This window comes from Phoxinus phoxinus (genome assembly GCF_949152265.1).
Source record: "Phoxinus phoxinus genome assembly, chromosome: 5".
NCBI classification, from domain to species: Eukaryota; Metazoa; Chordata; class Actinopteri; order Cypriniformes; family Leuciscidae; genus Phoxinus; species Phoxinus phoxinus.
The window spans coordinates 24,401,950-24,418,799 of record NC_136880.1 but is presented as its reverse complement, the minus strand read 5'-3'; the positions used below and the strand labels follow the sequence as shown (position 1 = coordinate 24,418,799).

Below are 16,850 nucleotides of genomic sequence, written 5' to 3'. Positions count from 1 at the left end.
TGAGACTAGGATATGATAATGATGTCTAACCTTTTATCTGTTAACATAGTATTATAAAACATTTCATATCCCAGTAGTATACAGCAAATTGAGTGAGCTACAATAACAGTTTATTAATCTCTTGCCTTTTTTTACAGGGAAGCAAAGGTGAAGAAGGAAAACCAGTGAGTAACAATTTGGTTAGATACAGAGAGTCTTAGACTGGTATGTACTGTATGTAGACATGAAGGACATCCATTCTGTACAGTATGTTGAATTAATGTATTGACATTATCGGGCACATAATGCACGAAGATGGAATGGAAGAGGAGAGGTAAAAACACAGTTAGTCAATGAAAACCAAAACAGTCCATGGTGGAGTGGAAGGTGGGAGGAGCTAGGAGCAGCAAGAGTCAAGGGAGGGAGGAGCAATGGTGGAGGTTTGGCAAACGACACCCTGGTGACGACCGCTAGAGACTCCACCGGGGATGAAGACCCAAGTGGAACTGACAAGCCGAAGAGCCCACGTGACACTCCTGGCACTGGAGACTGAGGTGGAGCCTCAGCGACGAACATCTGAGCGTCCGAGGTGGACTAAGGGAACCAGAGGATTGAGGCGAAGCTGGAGAAACCAAGGACGAAGGCGGTGCCGTAGGTGCAGGCAGAACGATGTCTGGCCAAGGCGGAGCCGGTGGGGAGAGTGAGCCCTGTGGAGTTGTAAGGATGATGTTTTCTGGTGGAGCCGACGGTGGGAGGAGCCAAGGTGGAGCCGACAGGTTGACAGGCCACGGTGGAGTGTTGGGTTCAGAGGCTGGAGGCGGAGCCAGGAGATCCTCTGGTTTAGGTGGAGCTGGAGGACTGAAGGTCCAAGGTAGTTCCTCACAAACTGGAGTAGGAGATGCAGATGGGCTGAGGACTAGCGGAGGTGGGGCTGAGGAACTGGCTGTCAGAAAAGGCAGGAGAGGAACGCTGGGAGTGATCACAGGTGACAAGGAACTAGGCAGAACCAGCAGAGAGACAGAATATTCCGGGCTGGGCAAAACCAGCGGGGAAATAGTACTGTAAGTTCAGGGCTGGGCAGGACCGTTCGGGGTAGGATAAAACAGGGAATTTACCTCCTCAAACAACTCCATCAATTCTAGTCTCCGGAGGCCATGTCTATCACATCCACAGCGGTGGGGTTGTGGGTGAGAATTTTCATCCCAGCCCTCATACTTCTCTCCCTCGGCGAAGCACAGTGTTGCGGGCTCACACACCTGGTCAGACTCTCCGTGTTGATCTGGCTCCGGAGGGATGTAACTCTTCATCCTCATAGCGGTTCAGGCTTGTTCATCATCTGCAGTGGGCTCTCACATCTCTATCGTGCCAGTCGTCGGTGGCTGATGGCTGGTCTCTGGGTGTGGAGTGGGGCTGGTGTGGTCCTCTGCCAGGCCGATGGTAAACGGATAGTTGTTATTTACCAGCACCCACTCCACAAATGCGGCAAAGTTATCCCTGGGACAGTCCACTAGAATGCTTGCCTTAGACCGCGGTCCGGGTAGTGAGTAAGGCATGCTAGATGTAGGAAGTCCCTTGTGTGGTCTCCCAGCGAACAGTCCCCCTGCCCAGGCAGAGTAACTTAACTGTGGGGAAGTCCATGGATGAAAAACAACAAAGAAACAAAAAGAGAAAAAACACAGCAAAAAATATCACTGTTAGGTCCGTTCTTCTGTCACGATACAGTGTGTCCAAACACAGGAGAACAAAACCACGTAAAATAGATGAAAACTAGAGACTAACGGTACGTTTACACGACAACGATATGCTTAAAACGAAGAAGTTTTTCCTTTGAGTTTTCCGCATACAGACAACACCATTGTCAAAACGATCCCTATTCACACGGATCCACGAAAACGAATAAAAACCCGGTATTCTGCTGCCAGACCATTAGATGGAGATGAAACACTATAGACTGAACATGTATTATACATGAGATTTGTTTTTGTTGTTTACATGGAGACATCGTTTTTTTAAAAGTCTGCGTTTTCATGCACCCAAAACACTGTTGTCGTTAGTGATGTGACATTTGAACCGAGGTGTCGGGGCTTATGTCGAGAAAAAATGGGCGTGCCAGATGAAGCCACGATTCGAGGCTTGTGTTGTTAACGTGAAATTACGCGACTAATGACAAACGAGGCCTCGGTTTGTGTGGATGCGTCACCGATTCATTCTGAGTGTCGCTTCCAGATAAAGGGGGTATACGATATACAGACATCATAAGTCTGCTCAGGTCATTGGTTCAGAAATGATTAATTTGTCTGCTATTTCTTTGCACAGTAGCTAGGTGTCACTAGTGAGCAATGCTGAATGAAGCTTTGAGTAATGAACCTTTGGGTGAAGCAATGGGCTGCGAGGTCTCAGTGGTTCAGGAAGCCTCATTTTGCCATCACTAGTTGTCGTGTAAACGAATGGCCAAAACGCAAAAAGTTTTAAGTTTTTAGTTGAAAACATATTATTTTAATTTATTATCGTAATCATAAACACACTGTTTTGTAATGCTTTACTGCACTTTATTAGTCTTCAATTAATGGCTAATAAATCAGAAGTCTTTTTATGTGGATATTTGCAACATTTATAAATAGTGCTGAGTGCTGCTGACAGTATCTGTTCCTTGTTTGTATGTTGTTTGTTGTGGTTTATTTTTGTTTCGGTGTTTTAATATTTTATTAAAAAAGAAAAAGAAAAATTAACAAGAAGTCTTACACATTCACAGGAAATAAATTATTTCCACGTTGAAAAATAAGGTGGATAGAATGTAATGTGAAGTTTAATCTGTTTTCGCTGATCCTAATACATCAGTCCACGTGTCTCTTTGATACAGGGACAGAGAGGACCATCAGGACTTCCAGGATTACCTGGAGAATCTGGAGTTAAAGGAGAAAAGGTGAGGGATAATGCATTTAAGTTGCCTCCTAAACATGTGATTATCCACAATGTAGAAAGAACTTCCTGCTATGCCCTGTTGCGTTGCTGTTTTTTGAAGCTTGAAAATAAAATTCTGTATTTCTATCTTTTTTAGGGTGATCCTGGGATGGGTCAACCTGGATTGCCTGGTCCACCAGGGCCTGCCGGACAACCAGGGCCATCCAACCCAATTAAAGTTTCAGTGAGTATATTGAACAAAATGTGTGGTAGTATTGCTTCATATTGGGGGGGGAGGGGGAGACTGAATTTGTTGCTAAAGCATGTATATTTCCAAACAACATCTTTGGCTACTTTAAATCTGATGCACATAATTCTGTGCACATACTGTGATTCTTGTTTATTAAAATGTATCTACATTTTTACTGACAGTATGGATTTGATGCTCTCGGCTCTGGATTTGGAGATGGTGACATTGATACCGAACGTCTTAGAGTGAGTAAAATCTGACCATGTTTTGAAGACATTGTTACATACTGTATTTAATGGCAATTAACAGTAAGGATTGTCAATGTTTATCCATCTCTATATATGATAATGTTGTATTCTAGGGTCCACCTGGTCCTCCAGGCCCTCCTGGGAAACCTGGCCCACCTGGTCCCAACAGCCGCTTTGGGGGTTTGCTCCCTGGACCTCCAGGTGCCCCTGGCAAGGATGGCAGAGATGGGCAATCTGGACTTCCTGTGAGTATTTTCTCTCTTTGTTTAAATCAGCTGCTGAAGAAAGTCTCAGTTTAATTTTAACCTTCTTTACATTTAGTTAGAATTCATATCCCATCTACGTACTTGCTTGTCATCTCAAGTTACCTCTGATGTCTAATGCACTCAAAATGAAGCTACGTAAAATAAGTAATTCAGGCCAGCAGATAAATTATTAATTCCCCATCAAGCACTTCTCAAGACCTAGAGTTGCTAAGTGATGGTTGAACCACAGTCCTTAGCTGATTCGTGTTGTCTTCTTTCCTTCTCTCGATAACCCAGCAGTTTGAGGACTGGTTTAGTGGGTCTGGCACTGACTCTGGGTTTGGCTCAGGTTTTGGTAAAGGACAGACAGTACCCTGGTTCGTTCAGGTCACTGAACTAGTAGGTTGGAAAAGGCAGCATTTTCTCTCCAACAATTTCTGCTTTTCCTCATTTGCCTAAATGCAATCTGAGATATATTTTTCAGGGGGTTTAGTTTGTGGTCCATGTAAAGTTGCATTTCAGGACAGCTTGAAACTGTGCTGCCTTTTTCTGAATGTTGGAGAAAATCTGTCTTTTTCATTTTGAACTATCTGCTTGTACTAACAGCAATGGCAACTTAAAACATTATGTTGAAACAACATAATCATATTGGTCAAATAAAGACAATTCAATTCAAATCACATGCATTTGTATAGCGCTTTTCACTATTGTTTCAAAGCAGCTTTACAGAAAATGCATTACATGTAGTCCACATTACAATTTAGAGTGATCTGTTATCTAATAAGTTATATATGTCAGAAATGTACATACAAACAGTTACCTAAAAATCTATTAATTTAAACAATGTAATAATTAAAGGCAGAAACAATGAGCTCATTAAAGTAATGAATGACTTGTATTCAACAACAAAAAATGTATACTATATTTTATTCTTACTTTCTGCAAAAAAAATGTAATGCAGTGTATCTGTATAGACCAGGGGTCCGTTCTTCGTGCATTACTCAGTTATCTGTTTTTTTCTGTTGATGATTTGATATGATCCAGGATTGTTAGGTTCTTCGAAACTCATCCCAGAGTTGCTGTCATAGCAACAGGTCCGTAATTTCATGTAAATTATCTTGACTCTTAAGAAACTTTATTAATGCTGTCACATAACAAATCAGCTTCACAGGTAAAATTTAATTAATTGCTAATTGCAACATTGAAATAAAAATATAAACCCTGCAGAAATACTGGAAATTGTGAAATAATGTAAATAATTGGGAATCATGAAGCATACAGTACACATTTCATTCATAGGAGTAGCTTGACATTTGAGCTGGGGGGAAATTAAAATAGAAATTACCATTCTTTCTAAAGATATATAAGGTAAACATGGGGGAATTCATAAATATCAAATATCACCAAATGTCACAAACAAATGGCAGGAGGCGGGATTGAATATGTATGTGTGTGTCATCACTTGATTAAAAATAAAATAAACCCATTTGATTCAGTATTTTTATGGTTTCAACAAAAACTGAAACTAATAATTAAAAACATTTAATTAGCTAAAATAAAATAACAACCTATGAATGTTAGATTTAAAAAAATCTATAATGAGTTTCGGGGGAACACTTAGAGCTTCTAATTTAATTAAATTTTTTATGAAATATTTATGTCAACATACAAATTATATATTTGTTATTCATTAGCTATAATTGAAACTTGCGACCTTTACTGTCATAATCACTCACAATCTTTGTTTATGTTTCCAAATGTTTTAAGGCGGGCGTACACGGTGCGATTTTTTGCTGTTTTACGAGCTCGCAGATTATTTTTTCACTCGGGAGAAATCGAGTGCAAATCGGTGATGCTCGCATGGTCGCGGCTCGCAGCGTGTGAGAGGAATTACGAGCCGAGCCGAGCACGTTATGAGCACCTCCCCGACCTCCCGATCATTTTTAAACATGTTTAAAAAATTCGGGGAGTCGGCCCGATTTTCACCAGCGTATAGGCTGTCCCCTATTGCTAAATCATACACAACCGCCTCACAGGCTAGATCGATGGGGCTATACCTCAGTGGCAGCAACCACACAGCGTGCGCATACACTGTCACACACACACACACACACACACACACACTCTCTCTCTCTCTCTCATGTTTTTATGTTGAACGGAATGGCTACTGTCACAGTATCTGCATTTGCACACACATTTCTGTCATTTTTCTATCTGAAGCTACTGCCTGAAACATTGAAAGCTCTCACAGAGACTGTGTTTAACCGCCAGCTCGGGATAAAATTCGTGCAGGAGGACAGTCGTGCCGTGTACCAGCTGCTTTGACGCGATTATCAGTTTAACTGACTCGTAACGTGTGCAATATCTCACGACCTCCCGAGTGTCCGAACTCGCACCGTGTACGCCCGCCTTTAATGGGACTGGATTTAATTTTTTTGTAACTGTAACACATTGTCAAAAGTAAAGGTTGAGGACCATTGTATTTTTTTATTTAATACTATAATAACACTGCATGTTTTTAATTAAGAAATGACTGTCACTGCAAATTACTTTATCATAAGCAGTGGTCAAATATCAAAGCGTCCTAAAATGTACATAGAAAACGAAAAAGGTATACAAATTTTCTGTCAGGACATCTGTTCATTTTACAGACATTTCCTTCACTTATAAAACACAACACAAATTCACAATGAAATGCCTAATTCAGAATACAGGTAAACACCTGTGATCAGCACACATGGTATCTTCATTTGGCTGTTTTTTATTGGGTTCACCTTGCTTTGCAGTCAGTTGATGTTTAAAGAAAATGACGAGTACGAAAAACGGACCCCAGGGGTGTCAAAGACGGTCCTGGAAGGCCACTGTCCTGCAGAGTTGTCCTTGCCTCAACACACCTGCCTGAAAGTTTCCAGTATGCCCTGTGAGATCTTAATTAGGTGGTTCAGGTGAGTTTAATTGGGGTTAGAGCTAAACTTTGCAGGACAATGGCCCTCCAGGAGCAGGATTGGACACCCTTGGTTATTCGTCATAGATGCTGACTTTTATAATGTTTCATTGATGTTAAGTCATGTCATAAGCTGGCGTTTTGATCTTTTTCACCTTTAAAGGGTGTTCCTGGTCAGAAGGGCTTAAATGGACAACACGGTCTGAAAGGAGCAAAGGTATGAAAATGACCCAATCTTGATGAAATAACTCACTCAATGTCATAAACTGAAAATAAAATCCTTCAGAAAAGTTCCAGTTTGAGCTCTACACTTCATGACTTTCTTTTATAGGGTGAACAAGGAGTAAGAGGGCCCCCTGGATTTAAGGTATAATGTTTATGATATACAATATATGATGCATAAAGGTATGGTCACATTTACGGCTGTTCAGGCAATGTTTCACGGATGAAATCCGTGTCATTTTATTTGGAATCCACATGATTGGGAATTCCACATGAGGGCGAAAGATTTCCTCATGCAGAAAGGTTCAAGTTGGTCATGCAGGTTCGCTGCGTTGATCAACAGAAAGCTGTTTGGTTTGAAAGTGACTTATGTGTGAGCTGTGCTTCATACAGTACATTGCTACACTATTGACAATAGACGATGGAACTTTTTTTGCCTGTGAAATTTTGCCAAAATATGACTGCACTTTAAGGCTGCATAAAAAACGTTTCTCTAAAATTGTATTTCTCATTATATTGTTTGTTTCATTCTTACTTTTCCTAAAGGGTGGAAAGGGTGACTCTGGCCTGAGAGGCCCATCTGGCCCTATTGGACCTATGGGGCCGAGGGGTGTACCTGGACCACCTGGCCCTCCTGGCCTACCAGGGCCCTCGAGCAACAATTTCATGGTGGACACTTTAAAGGTCTGAAAAACTATTAGCAATTAATGTAAAGGGGAACTATGCAGTTTTTTTAGCTTCATTTACCTTAACTGAACAGCTTCGGAGTAATTGGAATGGTTATATGGCTTTTTCGGGTTGAATGGTGGCCGTCTCGGTTTCCCCTGGTGCCTGTGAGTGGAAAAACACCCTTGCAACTTTGGGTCAGGAAGTATCGCGTGATATTAGGTCTCGTGATGTAACAAATTGCTTTACGGCACTGCACACATACACATATACTCCAACCTCCGATCCCCGTCAACATTATAAAATAAATATTTCTTAGTCTCTTGTTTTTCGGCATATTGTTACGGATTACGTTTGATAACACAATACAAATTTACATTTACATTTATGCATTTGGCAGACGCTTTTATCCAAAGCGACTTTACTTATTTCAAGGTACACATTTACATTCTTATCAGTTCTTATAAATACTGTATACACTACCTCAACATTTATATGCTAGCCTTCTGTGTCTCATATACCTCTGTGCGTTCACCGGCTTCTTTGAAAACAAGTGCACATGACCAGAGGGAGAAGATGTGAGGGGGGAGAGTCGCCAATGAGTTTTCACGACAGTGTTGTCAAATATCTATTCCGAAGCTGTAGGGGGAGCTCTATAGAGAAACCTGTGAGCAAAAAGCGAGAATACAGCAAAGAAATTGTCAAAACTGCATAGCGCCGCTTTAACAATAAGTATCCCATAATTCCTTTTTGGTCTTTTAGAGGCAGATTTCTGATTAACCACCTTTTTTTTGGAATTTCAAATTCTAAATGCAGGACATTACAGTCAACAACAGACCACTGTTTTGAGATAATTAGATCTTCAAATGTTTCTTTTATATATATAAATACTGGTCAGCCTCAGTATGTCATGTACTCAGTGCATGATTTAGTGGAAAACAAACTTCATGTCGAAGGCCATTTTTGATGAAAAGAGTCCAAAGCAAAAAAGCTTTCAATAGCTACATTCATGTGACATGAACAGGATAATTCAAGGGTCACATCTGGTCCAAATTGTAAAATTTTTACATTTTTGTTTTAGTTGAAAATGTGAACGAATCCCTTAAAAGAGAGCTGTATTGCTTTTGAGATAATAGCAGTTCTTTGTGGTTGAAATTCTTCAAACATCACTTTTCACAGCCAAACCTCCATTTACCGTAGTCAATTCAAACCCTTAATTATCATTTATCAAGGCTTTTGAGTGGGCCTGGCTTTTATAGTCAGTCTAAGGATAGAAGTTGTTTTATTCTGACAGGATTTGGAGGGTTCTGGGGAAAGCGGATTGTTTCTCGGAGCCGGAATTTCAAAAGGCTATCAAGTGAGTGTACAAAACCATTACAATTATTATGTCCTTCTCAAATGCTATTCACATATCAAGGTCTTTCATCAACCTTGTATGCATCATCGCATGCCACATTTTCCTTGTGCGCTCAAAAGCTATTTGTTGAATAGACGTATTCTGAGTTTCTTTCCCTCATATTTCTCCTTTTTTCTCCTCCAACAATTTAAGGGGCCTCCTGGTCTTCCTGGCCCACCAGGATCTCAGGTCTTTTTATCTTTAGAAATATTAAATATGAATATTATTTATATATATATATATATATATATATATATTAGTATTTATATACATGTTCTGTGTCCTCCCTGTAGGGACTTCCTGGAGCTGACGGAGCCCCCGGTTTGTCTGTAAAGGTTTGTCAGACTCCACTATAGTCACTACATATAAACACTATAAATGCCTCAAAGTCAAATGAGTTTGATTCATTTCACAATGTCATGAGTGTGTTTCCTGACCCCTGTCTCTTCTCTATCCAGGGTGAACCTGGGTCTCCTGGACCTGATGGAAAACCCGGATTAGCTGGCTTACCAGGAGCCAGGGTCAGTTCTCTGTTTCTTGCATTCTTGGAGTACTCTGAAAAAAAGAAAAATGTACCAAATAAGTATTGTAGCAGTGATAAGTGATTGGTTAGTTTATACATAGCGAGCAAATTATACAAATTATTGTAGTAGCTCTGGCACAATATAATGTGTAATGTTTTTTTGCTGTTGTTTTTGCTACCTTGCTGTACACAGGGGCCAAAGGGAGACAAAGGCAGTCCAGGAGAGAAGGTATTAAATAGTTTATCTGAGAATATTTTGAGCAGTTATGTGACATGATGATGTGACCTTTGGCCCACATTATTCACACCAGATATTGAATAATACATGGTGATATTCACCCCAAGCCTTGTGCACACTGTGGGATTTTTGTAGCCTGGGAAAACCCAGACCCTCTCAGTTGTAACTGAGTAAGGGTCTGGCAAAGCTCCATAGACAATTCATTTCCACAGGGGCGTCACCAACGGACGTCGGAAAGATCTAAAACCAATCAGAGCGATGAATGACATGACGTATGCAGAGCGACGGAGAAACATCTCGAGACTCTCAGCAATTCTCTGTTTGTGTTAACGAAAATGACAATTTTAAATCGCTTGAAACAGACGCGATAGCTGATTCGAACGAGTGATGTTGTGATGTTCCACGGCGGCATCCATCTCTGTAATGTACAAAATCTGCGTCACCGTCTCTGCTCTGTCGTCATCGTGTAAAACGTTTCTGATTGGTGCCGCGATTTCGGCGGATTGGAAATGGGTTTCAATGGGCTCTTTGCCAGACCCACTTGCAGAGCAAATCTAAATTTGCCGGAAGTGGTCTGGGTTTTCCCAGGCTAGGATTTTTGCAGTCTGTGAAGAAATTCAGCTTGTGTGTAGTATATGCTGTAATTTGCTGTATTAACTGTTACTCAGGGTGAGCGCGGTCATGATGGACTGAACATCACAGGGCCTCCTGGCCCCCCTGGCCCTCCTGGACCAATCATTAACTTCCAGGATGTAAGTACTGTATGAAGTGTGATTACTTGCTTTGCTACCATATTATGTCTGAGTTCCTAAAAAGATAATGATTTTCTCCCCTCTAGCTCCTTTTTAATGATACAGCAGCCAAATTAAACCTCACTAAGATCCAAGGACCGCCAGGCCCGATGGTACGTAAAGTAGCTCACTGTTTTCCCCTGAAATGCGTTTTAAGATGCAGCATGTTTAACATGGATAGTACAAACGTCAGTTTTTAAACTATATTTTGCAAGAAGCATGTCTAGGAGCAGTCACAGTTCTGAGTTCCTGCGCCTGACGGCACAACACTGCTAAATGCTTGGCGTGTCCACATGATCTGGAATGGGTTTGTTCTGTGATCATGTATCACATAATCGCTAATGCTTATACGCTTGTGTCTGTGTGTGTGGTGCATGTTGCAGGGCCCTGAAGGCTTGCCTGGCAGAGCAGGATTCCCTGTAAGAATGTCCTTCATCTTTCTTTATACTATTTCAAGATGATATACTTTGGCGATAAAAGGATGCAACTAAGGGTGTGTTCACACTTGTAGTTCAGTTCTCTTGGTTCTTTTGTTCCAGACCAAAAAAGAAAATGATACATTTAGTCCTGGTTTGCAAAACATACGTCACAAAAATGTTGTGTGCAAGGCTAAATGCACTCATTGGATGTCCAAACATCTGATAGTATTCAGCTGAGAACTTAAAAAGAGCTTAGAACATTTCTAAAGGAGTCAAAACAGCGACAGGAATTTCTTCTTTACACACAAGCAAAGATCTGCTGCAAGAAAACTCGGTTCCAACGTCTCTACCAAACTGTAATGGGCAATAGAATGCTTGAACATTCTGCCCTTTTTTGGGTCACATCTTGTGACATCACGTCCTGTTTTTGGTTAGTTTAGATGTCTTTGGTCCGTGTTGCTTTCATATTTCCATTAATCCAAATCCATTAATAAATTGAAATATTTCAGTATTTCAAAACTGCACCAGCGTTTGTTTGGAAGCGGACCGAGACCCATCTTTTCAGTGGGTACGCATGTTTGGTGCACACCATATTTCGGATGGCAGCGTTCACACTTCCACACTGACAGATCAATCGCACTGGAGTTTTAATTGAACCAAACCTGCCAAATGTGAACACCCTAGAGCAACATATCCCATGGGTTAATCCATCTCACGTGGTCCAATGGAGTTTGCTTGACCATTAATTTATTTTAAATACAGATGCTGTGGTTAAACCAAGTAAAATAAAATACAAAATAAAAACATGGTGGTTTTGCTGTACAGAAAAAAGGTCAAGCAACCAACTTTACTTGAGATGGATTGATCCATCATCATAGTGCATGTATTTACCAGTTTCAGTCTTATCATATGATCTACAGTATCTGTGTTTGATTTTGCCAGTTTACCCCAGTTTTCTAAAATGTTCATAATTTGGTGGTTGTTAAATTTTTCTCACATCAAAATTATGAGCTTTTTATAAAATGATGTAAAACTCAGATTTTTGGGGTTATAAACTTTTAAATAAAATATTATACTGGTGGAAATAACTTGCATGAATGTTGTCATGCTCAGGGCCCAAGGGGACCAAAAGGTGAAATTGGGTTTCCTGGTATTCAAGGACCTCTTGGACTGAAGGTATGGGTTTAAAATGTGATTAGAAGTGACCTGCTGTACCAGAATGAAGCACAAACTCTCCCATCAATTTATTGTATTGTCTGAAAGGGAGAAAAGGGGGAGCCAGGCATATCCATAGCTGCTGATGGCTCACTGATAACTGGCATGAGAGGACCCAGAGGACCGAAAGGAATCCAGGTTGAAACTATTTACTTTTGATCTTGATCTTTTTGTTGTTCCTCAATGGTCTGACACTGATGTCGTTGTACTTTGCAGGGAGATATCGGTCCCACTGGACAGCCTGGGATTGTGGTGAGATGCAACTCTCACCTCTCACACCAAACTAAAAGCATTCCTATATATACACTACTATAGAAGAATATATATGTTTTTTTACGATCTTTAGGGGCCGATTGGACCAACGGGACAAAAAGGAGGATATGGAATTCCTGGTCGACCAGTCAGTTTTATTCATTTTTATCTGTTTATTTATAAATTTACATCTCATAAATGCTTATTTCCACTCACTCCCTGAATTTATTTTAGGGTCGGCCTGGAGTAGTTGGAAGGAAAGGGGACAAGGGAGATGCTAGTGGTCCCCCTGTAAGTTACTTTTTTTGTTGTTGCTTCCATTATATATATATATATATATATATATATATATATATATATATAATTATTTATAACAACTTACCTGCATTCAAGGGTCCACCTGGTCCACCTGGATCTCCAGGGCCACCAGGACGAGTGATTGGCCTCAATGGAGTAAGTTTGATCCTTTTAGCAGATTTGCAGCATATCTAAATTAAATTGAGCACCACATTGTGGTTTATCCTAAAATGAAATGATTCTGCTCTGAATCTTGAAGACAGTTTTCCCAGTTCCTCCTAGACCACACTGCAAAATACCAGTAAGTTAATGAGTGAAATTCTCCAATCGGTGGTTTGGCTTTGGGTGTGGCGCATGTAATTCTGTCTCGGCTCCTCCCCCTAATACACTAGCCCTGCCCACTTGGCTCTCTAGGGTGCATGGGTTCATGGCCTTAAAAACAGCATAGAACAGGCTTAATTTACAGAACCAATCTAAATGACATTTTATTCAAAATAAAAATGGTTTTGTTTTTAGATATTTGTCAACTGAATTATGCCTGCCTTATGCTGTCATTTACAAATTCAGGAATGTCTCTCCATGGTCCTTTAACCCAGTATCTCATCTCATCTCATCTCATCTGAGGTGCTCTCCTAAGCTCACCAAAGCATGTTGCATGAGCTCTAACATTTGTTGGGCTCAGCAGTGAATTCATGGTATTGTAGGATCTGGTGTGCTGTGTACATTTTAAAATGTCACACTAACAAAACTGTTCACTCCTGAATATGCTGACATTAGCTGGCATGGATTCATATTCATTTAATTGTTTCATATCAGACAATATTTTCATAATCATTTCTATTCTTTTCAAAATTGTCTAATTTTATACAAAAAACATTTGTCTTTTAGGTCAACAACAACAATTCACAACAAGGTATTTGTAGCAGATCTTATATGTAGAAGCCTTTGCAACAATTTGTTTTTAATAGTTAATGAATAATGAATAAAGAACTTTTGAGGTTAAAAGGTTAAATATCTCCTTTTTTGCATTGAAACAGGCTATGAAAGAGTGTCATTTGGAGACAAAGGGGAAAAGAGTGATGTGGGAAATCCAGGATTGCCAGGTGTTCCAGGTATAATTTTGGAAAATAACCATTAACCATTAGCTTCCTCACACTTACCTGTAAAAAACAAAAACATACACTGTAAAAAAAGATGGACAGCGTGTCTCTGCATTCTTCCACTGTAGTAATATGAAGCCAAGCCAAAAACTAAACTAAACTTATTGGGAAACCGAACACTTGAACATACATCTGCGTGATGAGAACTACCTAAAATGACAGAAACCCTCTTTGATATGTAATTGGATTTTTTTGTTTGACTCACATCCCATGTGATTACATGTAGAAGGCGGGGTTTAAGCCCTTTACTACAGCCAGCCACCAGGAGGCAATCAAAATGCTTTGGCTTCACTTTTCAGGACTTGTGTGGCACGGTTGAGCTCAAATCCCTGTCAGAGATTACATTTATCTGTTTGTAATGAATTTCTTGAATAAATGTCTCAATCACAGCAGATAGTAGGCCTATAGATAGCAGTTATGATATTTGCAGCTTTAAAGCAATATATTGCATAAAGTGGTACAAATCAAGTGTAGCGTCAGTTCTGGCAGGTCACGTTAGTCAAGCTCGCATCAGCTGACTCTCAGCTGATCCACGTCTACCTATAGGAATATGACGTCTATCGCTGTATACATATATAATGTCATTCAGTATTATCAGCAGCTATCGCGTTTCTCAGGAGGCAATTCCCTTCTCCATCCCCAGCTCCTCCTCTCGTCAGTCAGGCCGGTACCCCTAAATCTTGTTGTACATTAAAATTAATTAATGATATCTGCAATACATTCATGTTGGTTCTGTTCTGTTTACCCTAAGGGGGGGTATTGCTGCTCTCCCTGCTCTTATCCATGCTAGGCTGCATGGAGGCGCAGGGAGTTCTTGCCCAGAACAGAACCATACCGCCAATCCAAACTGTATGCTAATTGTCAATCGTATTTGACAATAGTGGTCTTGACAGACCTATACGTAACGTGATTTGACTGGAGTGCCGAACTGCAGAGATTGTGCAAAAATAATCCACATCGACATTCACATGATCAGATGCTTTCTTTACTGCTGTTTTCTCACCGCTGTCATTTCTGTTGTTTGTTTTGTTATTGAGTGAAAAGCACACAGCAAAAATGTACATGTTCATCTAAACTCTTAGCAGTTCACTAATGGTACCAGTGCAAAGGTATTTCAAACTTCTTTTTACCCCTAAGCAAAGAACGAAAAATAAATATTTGCTAACTCAGTTTCTCCACTCTCCCTATCAATTTCTTCTCTTTCTTCGATCTTAACTTGGATGTTTACTCTGCATTTATGTATAAGGTTCACAACTTCATTAAACCAATATTTTTGAACTCCATAACCTGCTTAGACCTATTGATTATTTCACAGATTCTCGAACCAGCATATCACACAGGGCATTCTGGGTTGAGCGAGTGGCCCTGAGCGTACAGAGTGAGCGGAGTGCAGTCTTCAGAAAGGCGCTCACCGCTCTGCTCACATACTCTGTATAGCACACATTGATTGGCAGACAGTCCAATGACTAGACATCAACACTTTTTGACTACTGTCACTGTCAATCTGTTGAATTGATCGTTATGTTTTCTTTCTTCACAGTGCCTATGTTTCCTGATGATTATGTGGTAAGTACTTGTTCAATATCTCACATATCCTATGAAAAATATGTTTTTTTTTGCATTTGTATATAGAAGCACACTAAATATTTAAAATGGGAAATTCAAATTCAAATAGTATGGAAAACGTTTATTTTTTAAGTGCTTGTTCATTAGCCGATTGCCATCGCTTTTGTTTTTGAGTATGTATGTATGATTTTGTATGATTTTGAGTATGTCTCTCTAAGGGTGCTAAAGGTGATAATGGCTACAAAGGGCAAAAGGGAGATAAAGGGGATCCAGGTTTGCCTGGCCCTCCAGGGATCCCTGGAAGAGCAGGTCTTGTGGTAAGTCTACAATAACTAATCAATTATACTTAAAAATAAATCTCACGATTCAACTAGGTCTCTAATTGAAACAAAAACATGAACTAAGTCTGTCCTTTTTTTAATAAGATAAAGATTAAGCCCTAATATGACTCGTATATGACTTGTATACCTAATATGACGTTTTTGCATTTCAGGGACCTAAAGGGGACTCTATTGTTGGCCCTCCTGGGGACGCTGGTGCCCCAGGACTGCCTGGTTATGGAAGTTCAGGACCACAAGGGCCACCAGGACCACCTGGGCCACCAGGTACCCCATCGGCATATGGCTCAGGTCAGGTGACAACCAATACTTTATCATGACTTCAAATAGTGAACTTTTCCAAACTTTCTAGACGGTTATCTTGAGCGCATTCTTAAACAGATTTCTCTCCAAAGTTATTTTGAGTGACTTTATCGAGGCAAAGAACTTTTTATCAACAACTTACTCAGGCATCAAACTTCTGCTTTATTTACTGTCTTAGCTGCGAATCTCCCTGGACCTCCAGGTCCTCCAGGGCCGCCCGGCGCTTCAGGCCATGGAAACCCTGTAAGTCAGATGGCACATAACTAAGTTGTAGGGGAGCAAGCTCATAAAAGATTAAATGTGCCTTGGTTTTTTTATTGTGACCGCTTACTTTGCCTTCCCAGGTGAGCACATACAAAAACATTCAGACCATGATAAGAGAGGCCAGTCAAGCTGCAGAAGGGACACTGGGATATGCTATAGACAAGAGTGAACTGTACATCAGGGTACAAGGGGGCTGGAAGAAAGTTGAGGTATTGACTTATTTTCACATTTTCCTTCAAAACAAATGTAAATAGAGCACAATGTCTTGTCTTCGTATTCTAATGTTTTCTGATGTGTAACTATGTTTTTAGCTAGGAGAGCTTATCCCAGTTCCCCAAGACAGTTCCTCATCTGATTTGTCACAAGGCCTGAGCAGACCCAGCATCCGCAGTGTACCCAGACTTCACAGCCAGGTGCGCCATACATATGCAGTAGTCTTGGGATGCACAGATATTAAAATTGTGTGCGATTCTAATAAACTGATATTTTTTCTGAAAAAAATGATATGCTGTTTTTTCTAAATAAAGAAAAATTACAATCAATGATTTTAAATGTTACACGTGAATTTAGGCATCACAATATTATAATGTATTTTGAAAAATGGATATTCACTTTGATATCAGTGTTATTTCA

The 16,850-nt window shown here is 40.2% G+C and overlaps 1 protein-coding gene across 5 annotated transcripts in view; it reads left to right on the top strand.

The window, feature by feature from the left end:
- col15a1b (collagen, type XV, alpha 1b) overlaps nt 1-16,850 on the top strand; it is a 44,058-nt gene that overhangs the window by 25,141 nt on the left and 2,067 nt on the right. For 2 of the 5 annotated variants that reach the window (XM_079612342.1, XM_079612340.1), the window contains 31 exons: nt 138-164; nt 2,840-2,902; nt 3,038-3,124; nt 3,313-3,375; nt 3,492-3,623; nt 6,731-6,784; nt 6,899-6,934; nt 7,336-7,473; nt 8,750-8,812; nt 9,005-9,040; nt 9,145-9,186; nt 9,310-9,372; nt 9,568-9,603; nt 10,281-10,364; nt 10,451-10,516; nt 10,787-10,822; nt 11,936-11,998; nt 12,086-12,175; nt 12,254-12,289; nt 12,384-12,437; nt 12,524-12,580; nt 12,683-12,742; nt 12,846-12,887; nt 13,475-13,499; nt 13,624-13,698; nt 15,287-15,312; nt 15,531-15,629; nt 15,806-15,941; nt 16,132-16,196; nt 16,298-16,426; nt 16,529-16,630. In XM_079612342.1, the coding sequence (XP_079468468.1) occupies nt 138-164; nt 2,840-2,902; nt 3,038-3,124; nt 3,313-3,375; nt 3,492-3,623; nt 6,731-6,784; nt 6,899-6,934; nt 7,336-7,473; nt 8,750-8,812; nt 9,005-9,040; nt 9,145-9,186; nt 9,310-9,372; nt 9,568-9,603; nt 10,281-10,364; nt 10,451-10,516; nt 10,787-10,822; nt 11,936-11,998; nt 12,086-12,175; nt 12,254-12,289; nt 12,384-12,437; nt 12,524-12,580; nt 12,683-12,742; nt 12,846-12,887; nt 13,475-13,499; nt 13,624-13,698; nt 15,287-15,312; nt 15,531-15,629; nt 15,806-15,941; nt 16,132-16,196; nt 16,298-16,426; nt 16,529-16,630 (2,085 nt within the window). The remainder of the gene's footprint in view (nt 1-137; nt 165-2,839; nt 2,903-3,037; nt 3,125-3,312; nt 3,376-3,491; nt 3,624-6,730; nt 6,785-6,898; nt 6,935-7,335; nt 7,474-8,749; nt 8,813-9,004; nt 9,041-9,144; nt 9,187-9,309; nt 9,373-9,567; nt 9,604-10,280; nt 10,365-10,450; nt 10,517-10,786; nt 10,823-11,935; nt 11,999-12,085; nt 12,176-12,253; nt 12,290-12,383; nt 12,438-12,523; nt 12,581-12,682; nt 12,743-12,845; nt 12,888-13,474; nt 13,500-13,623; nt 13,699-15,286; nt 15,313-15,530; nt 15,630-15,805; nt 15,942-16,131; nt 16,197-16,297; nt 16,427-16,528; nt 16,631-16,850) is intronic. The other 3 variants (XM_079612344.1, XM_079612341.1, XM_079612343.1) reach the window with 2 other exon arrangements.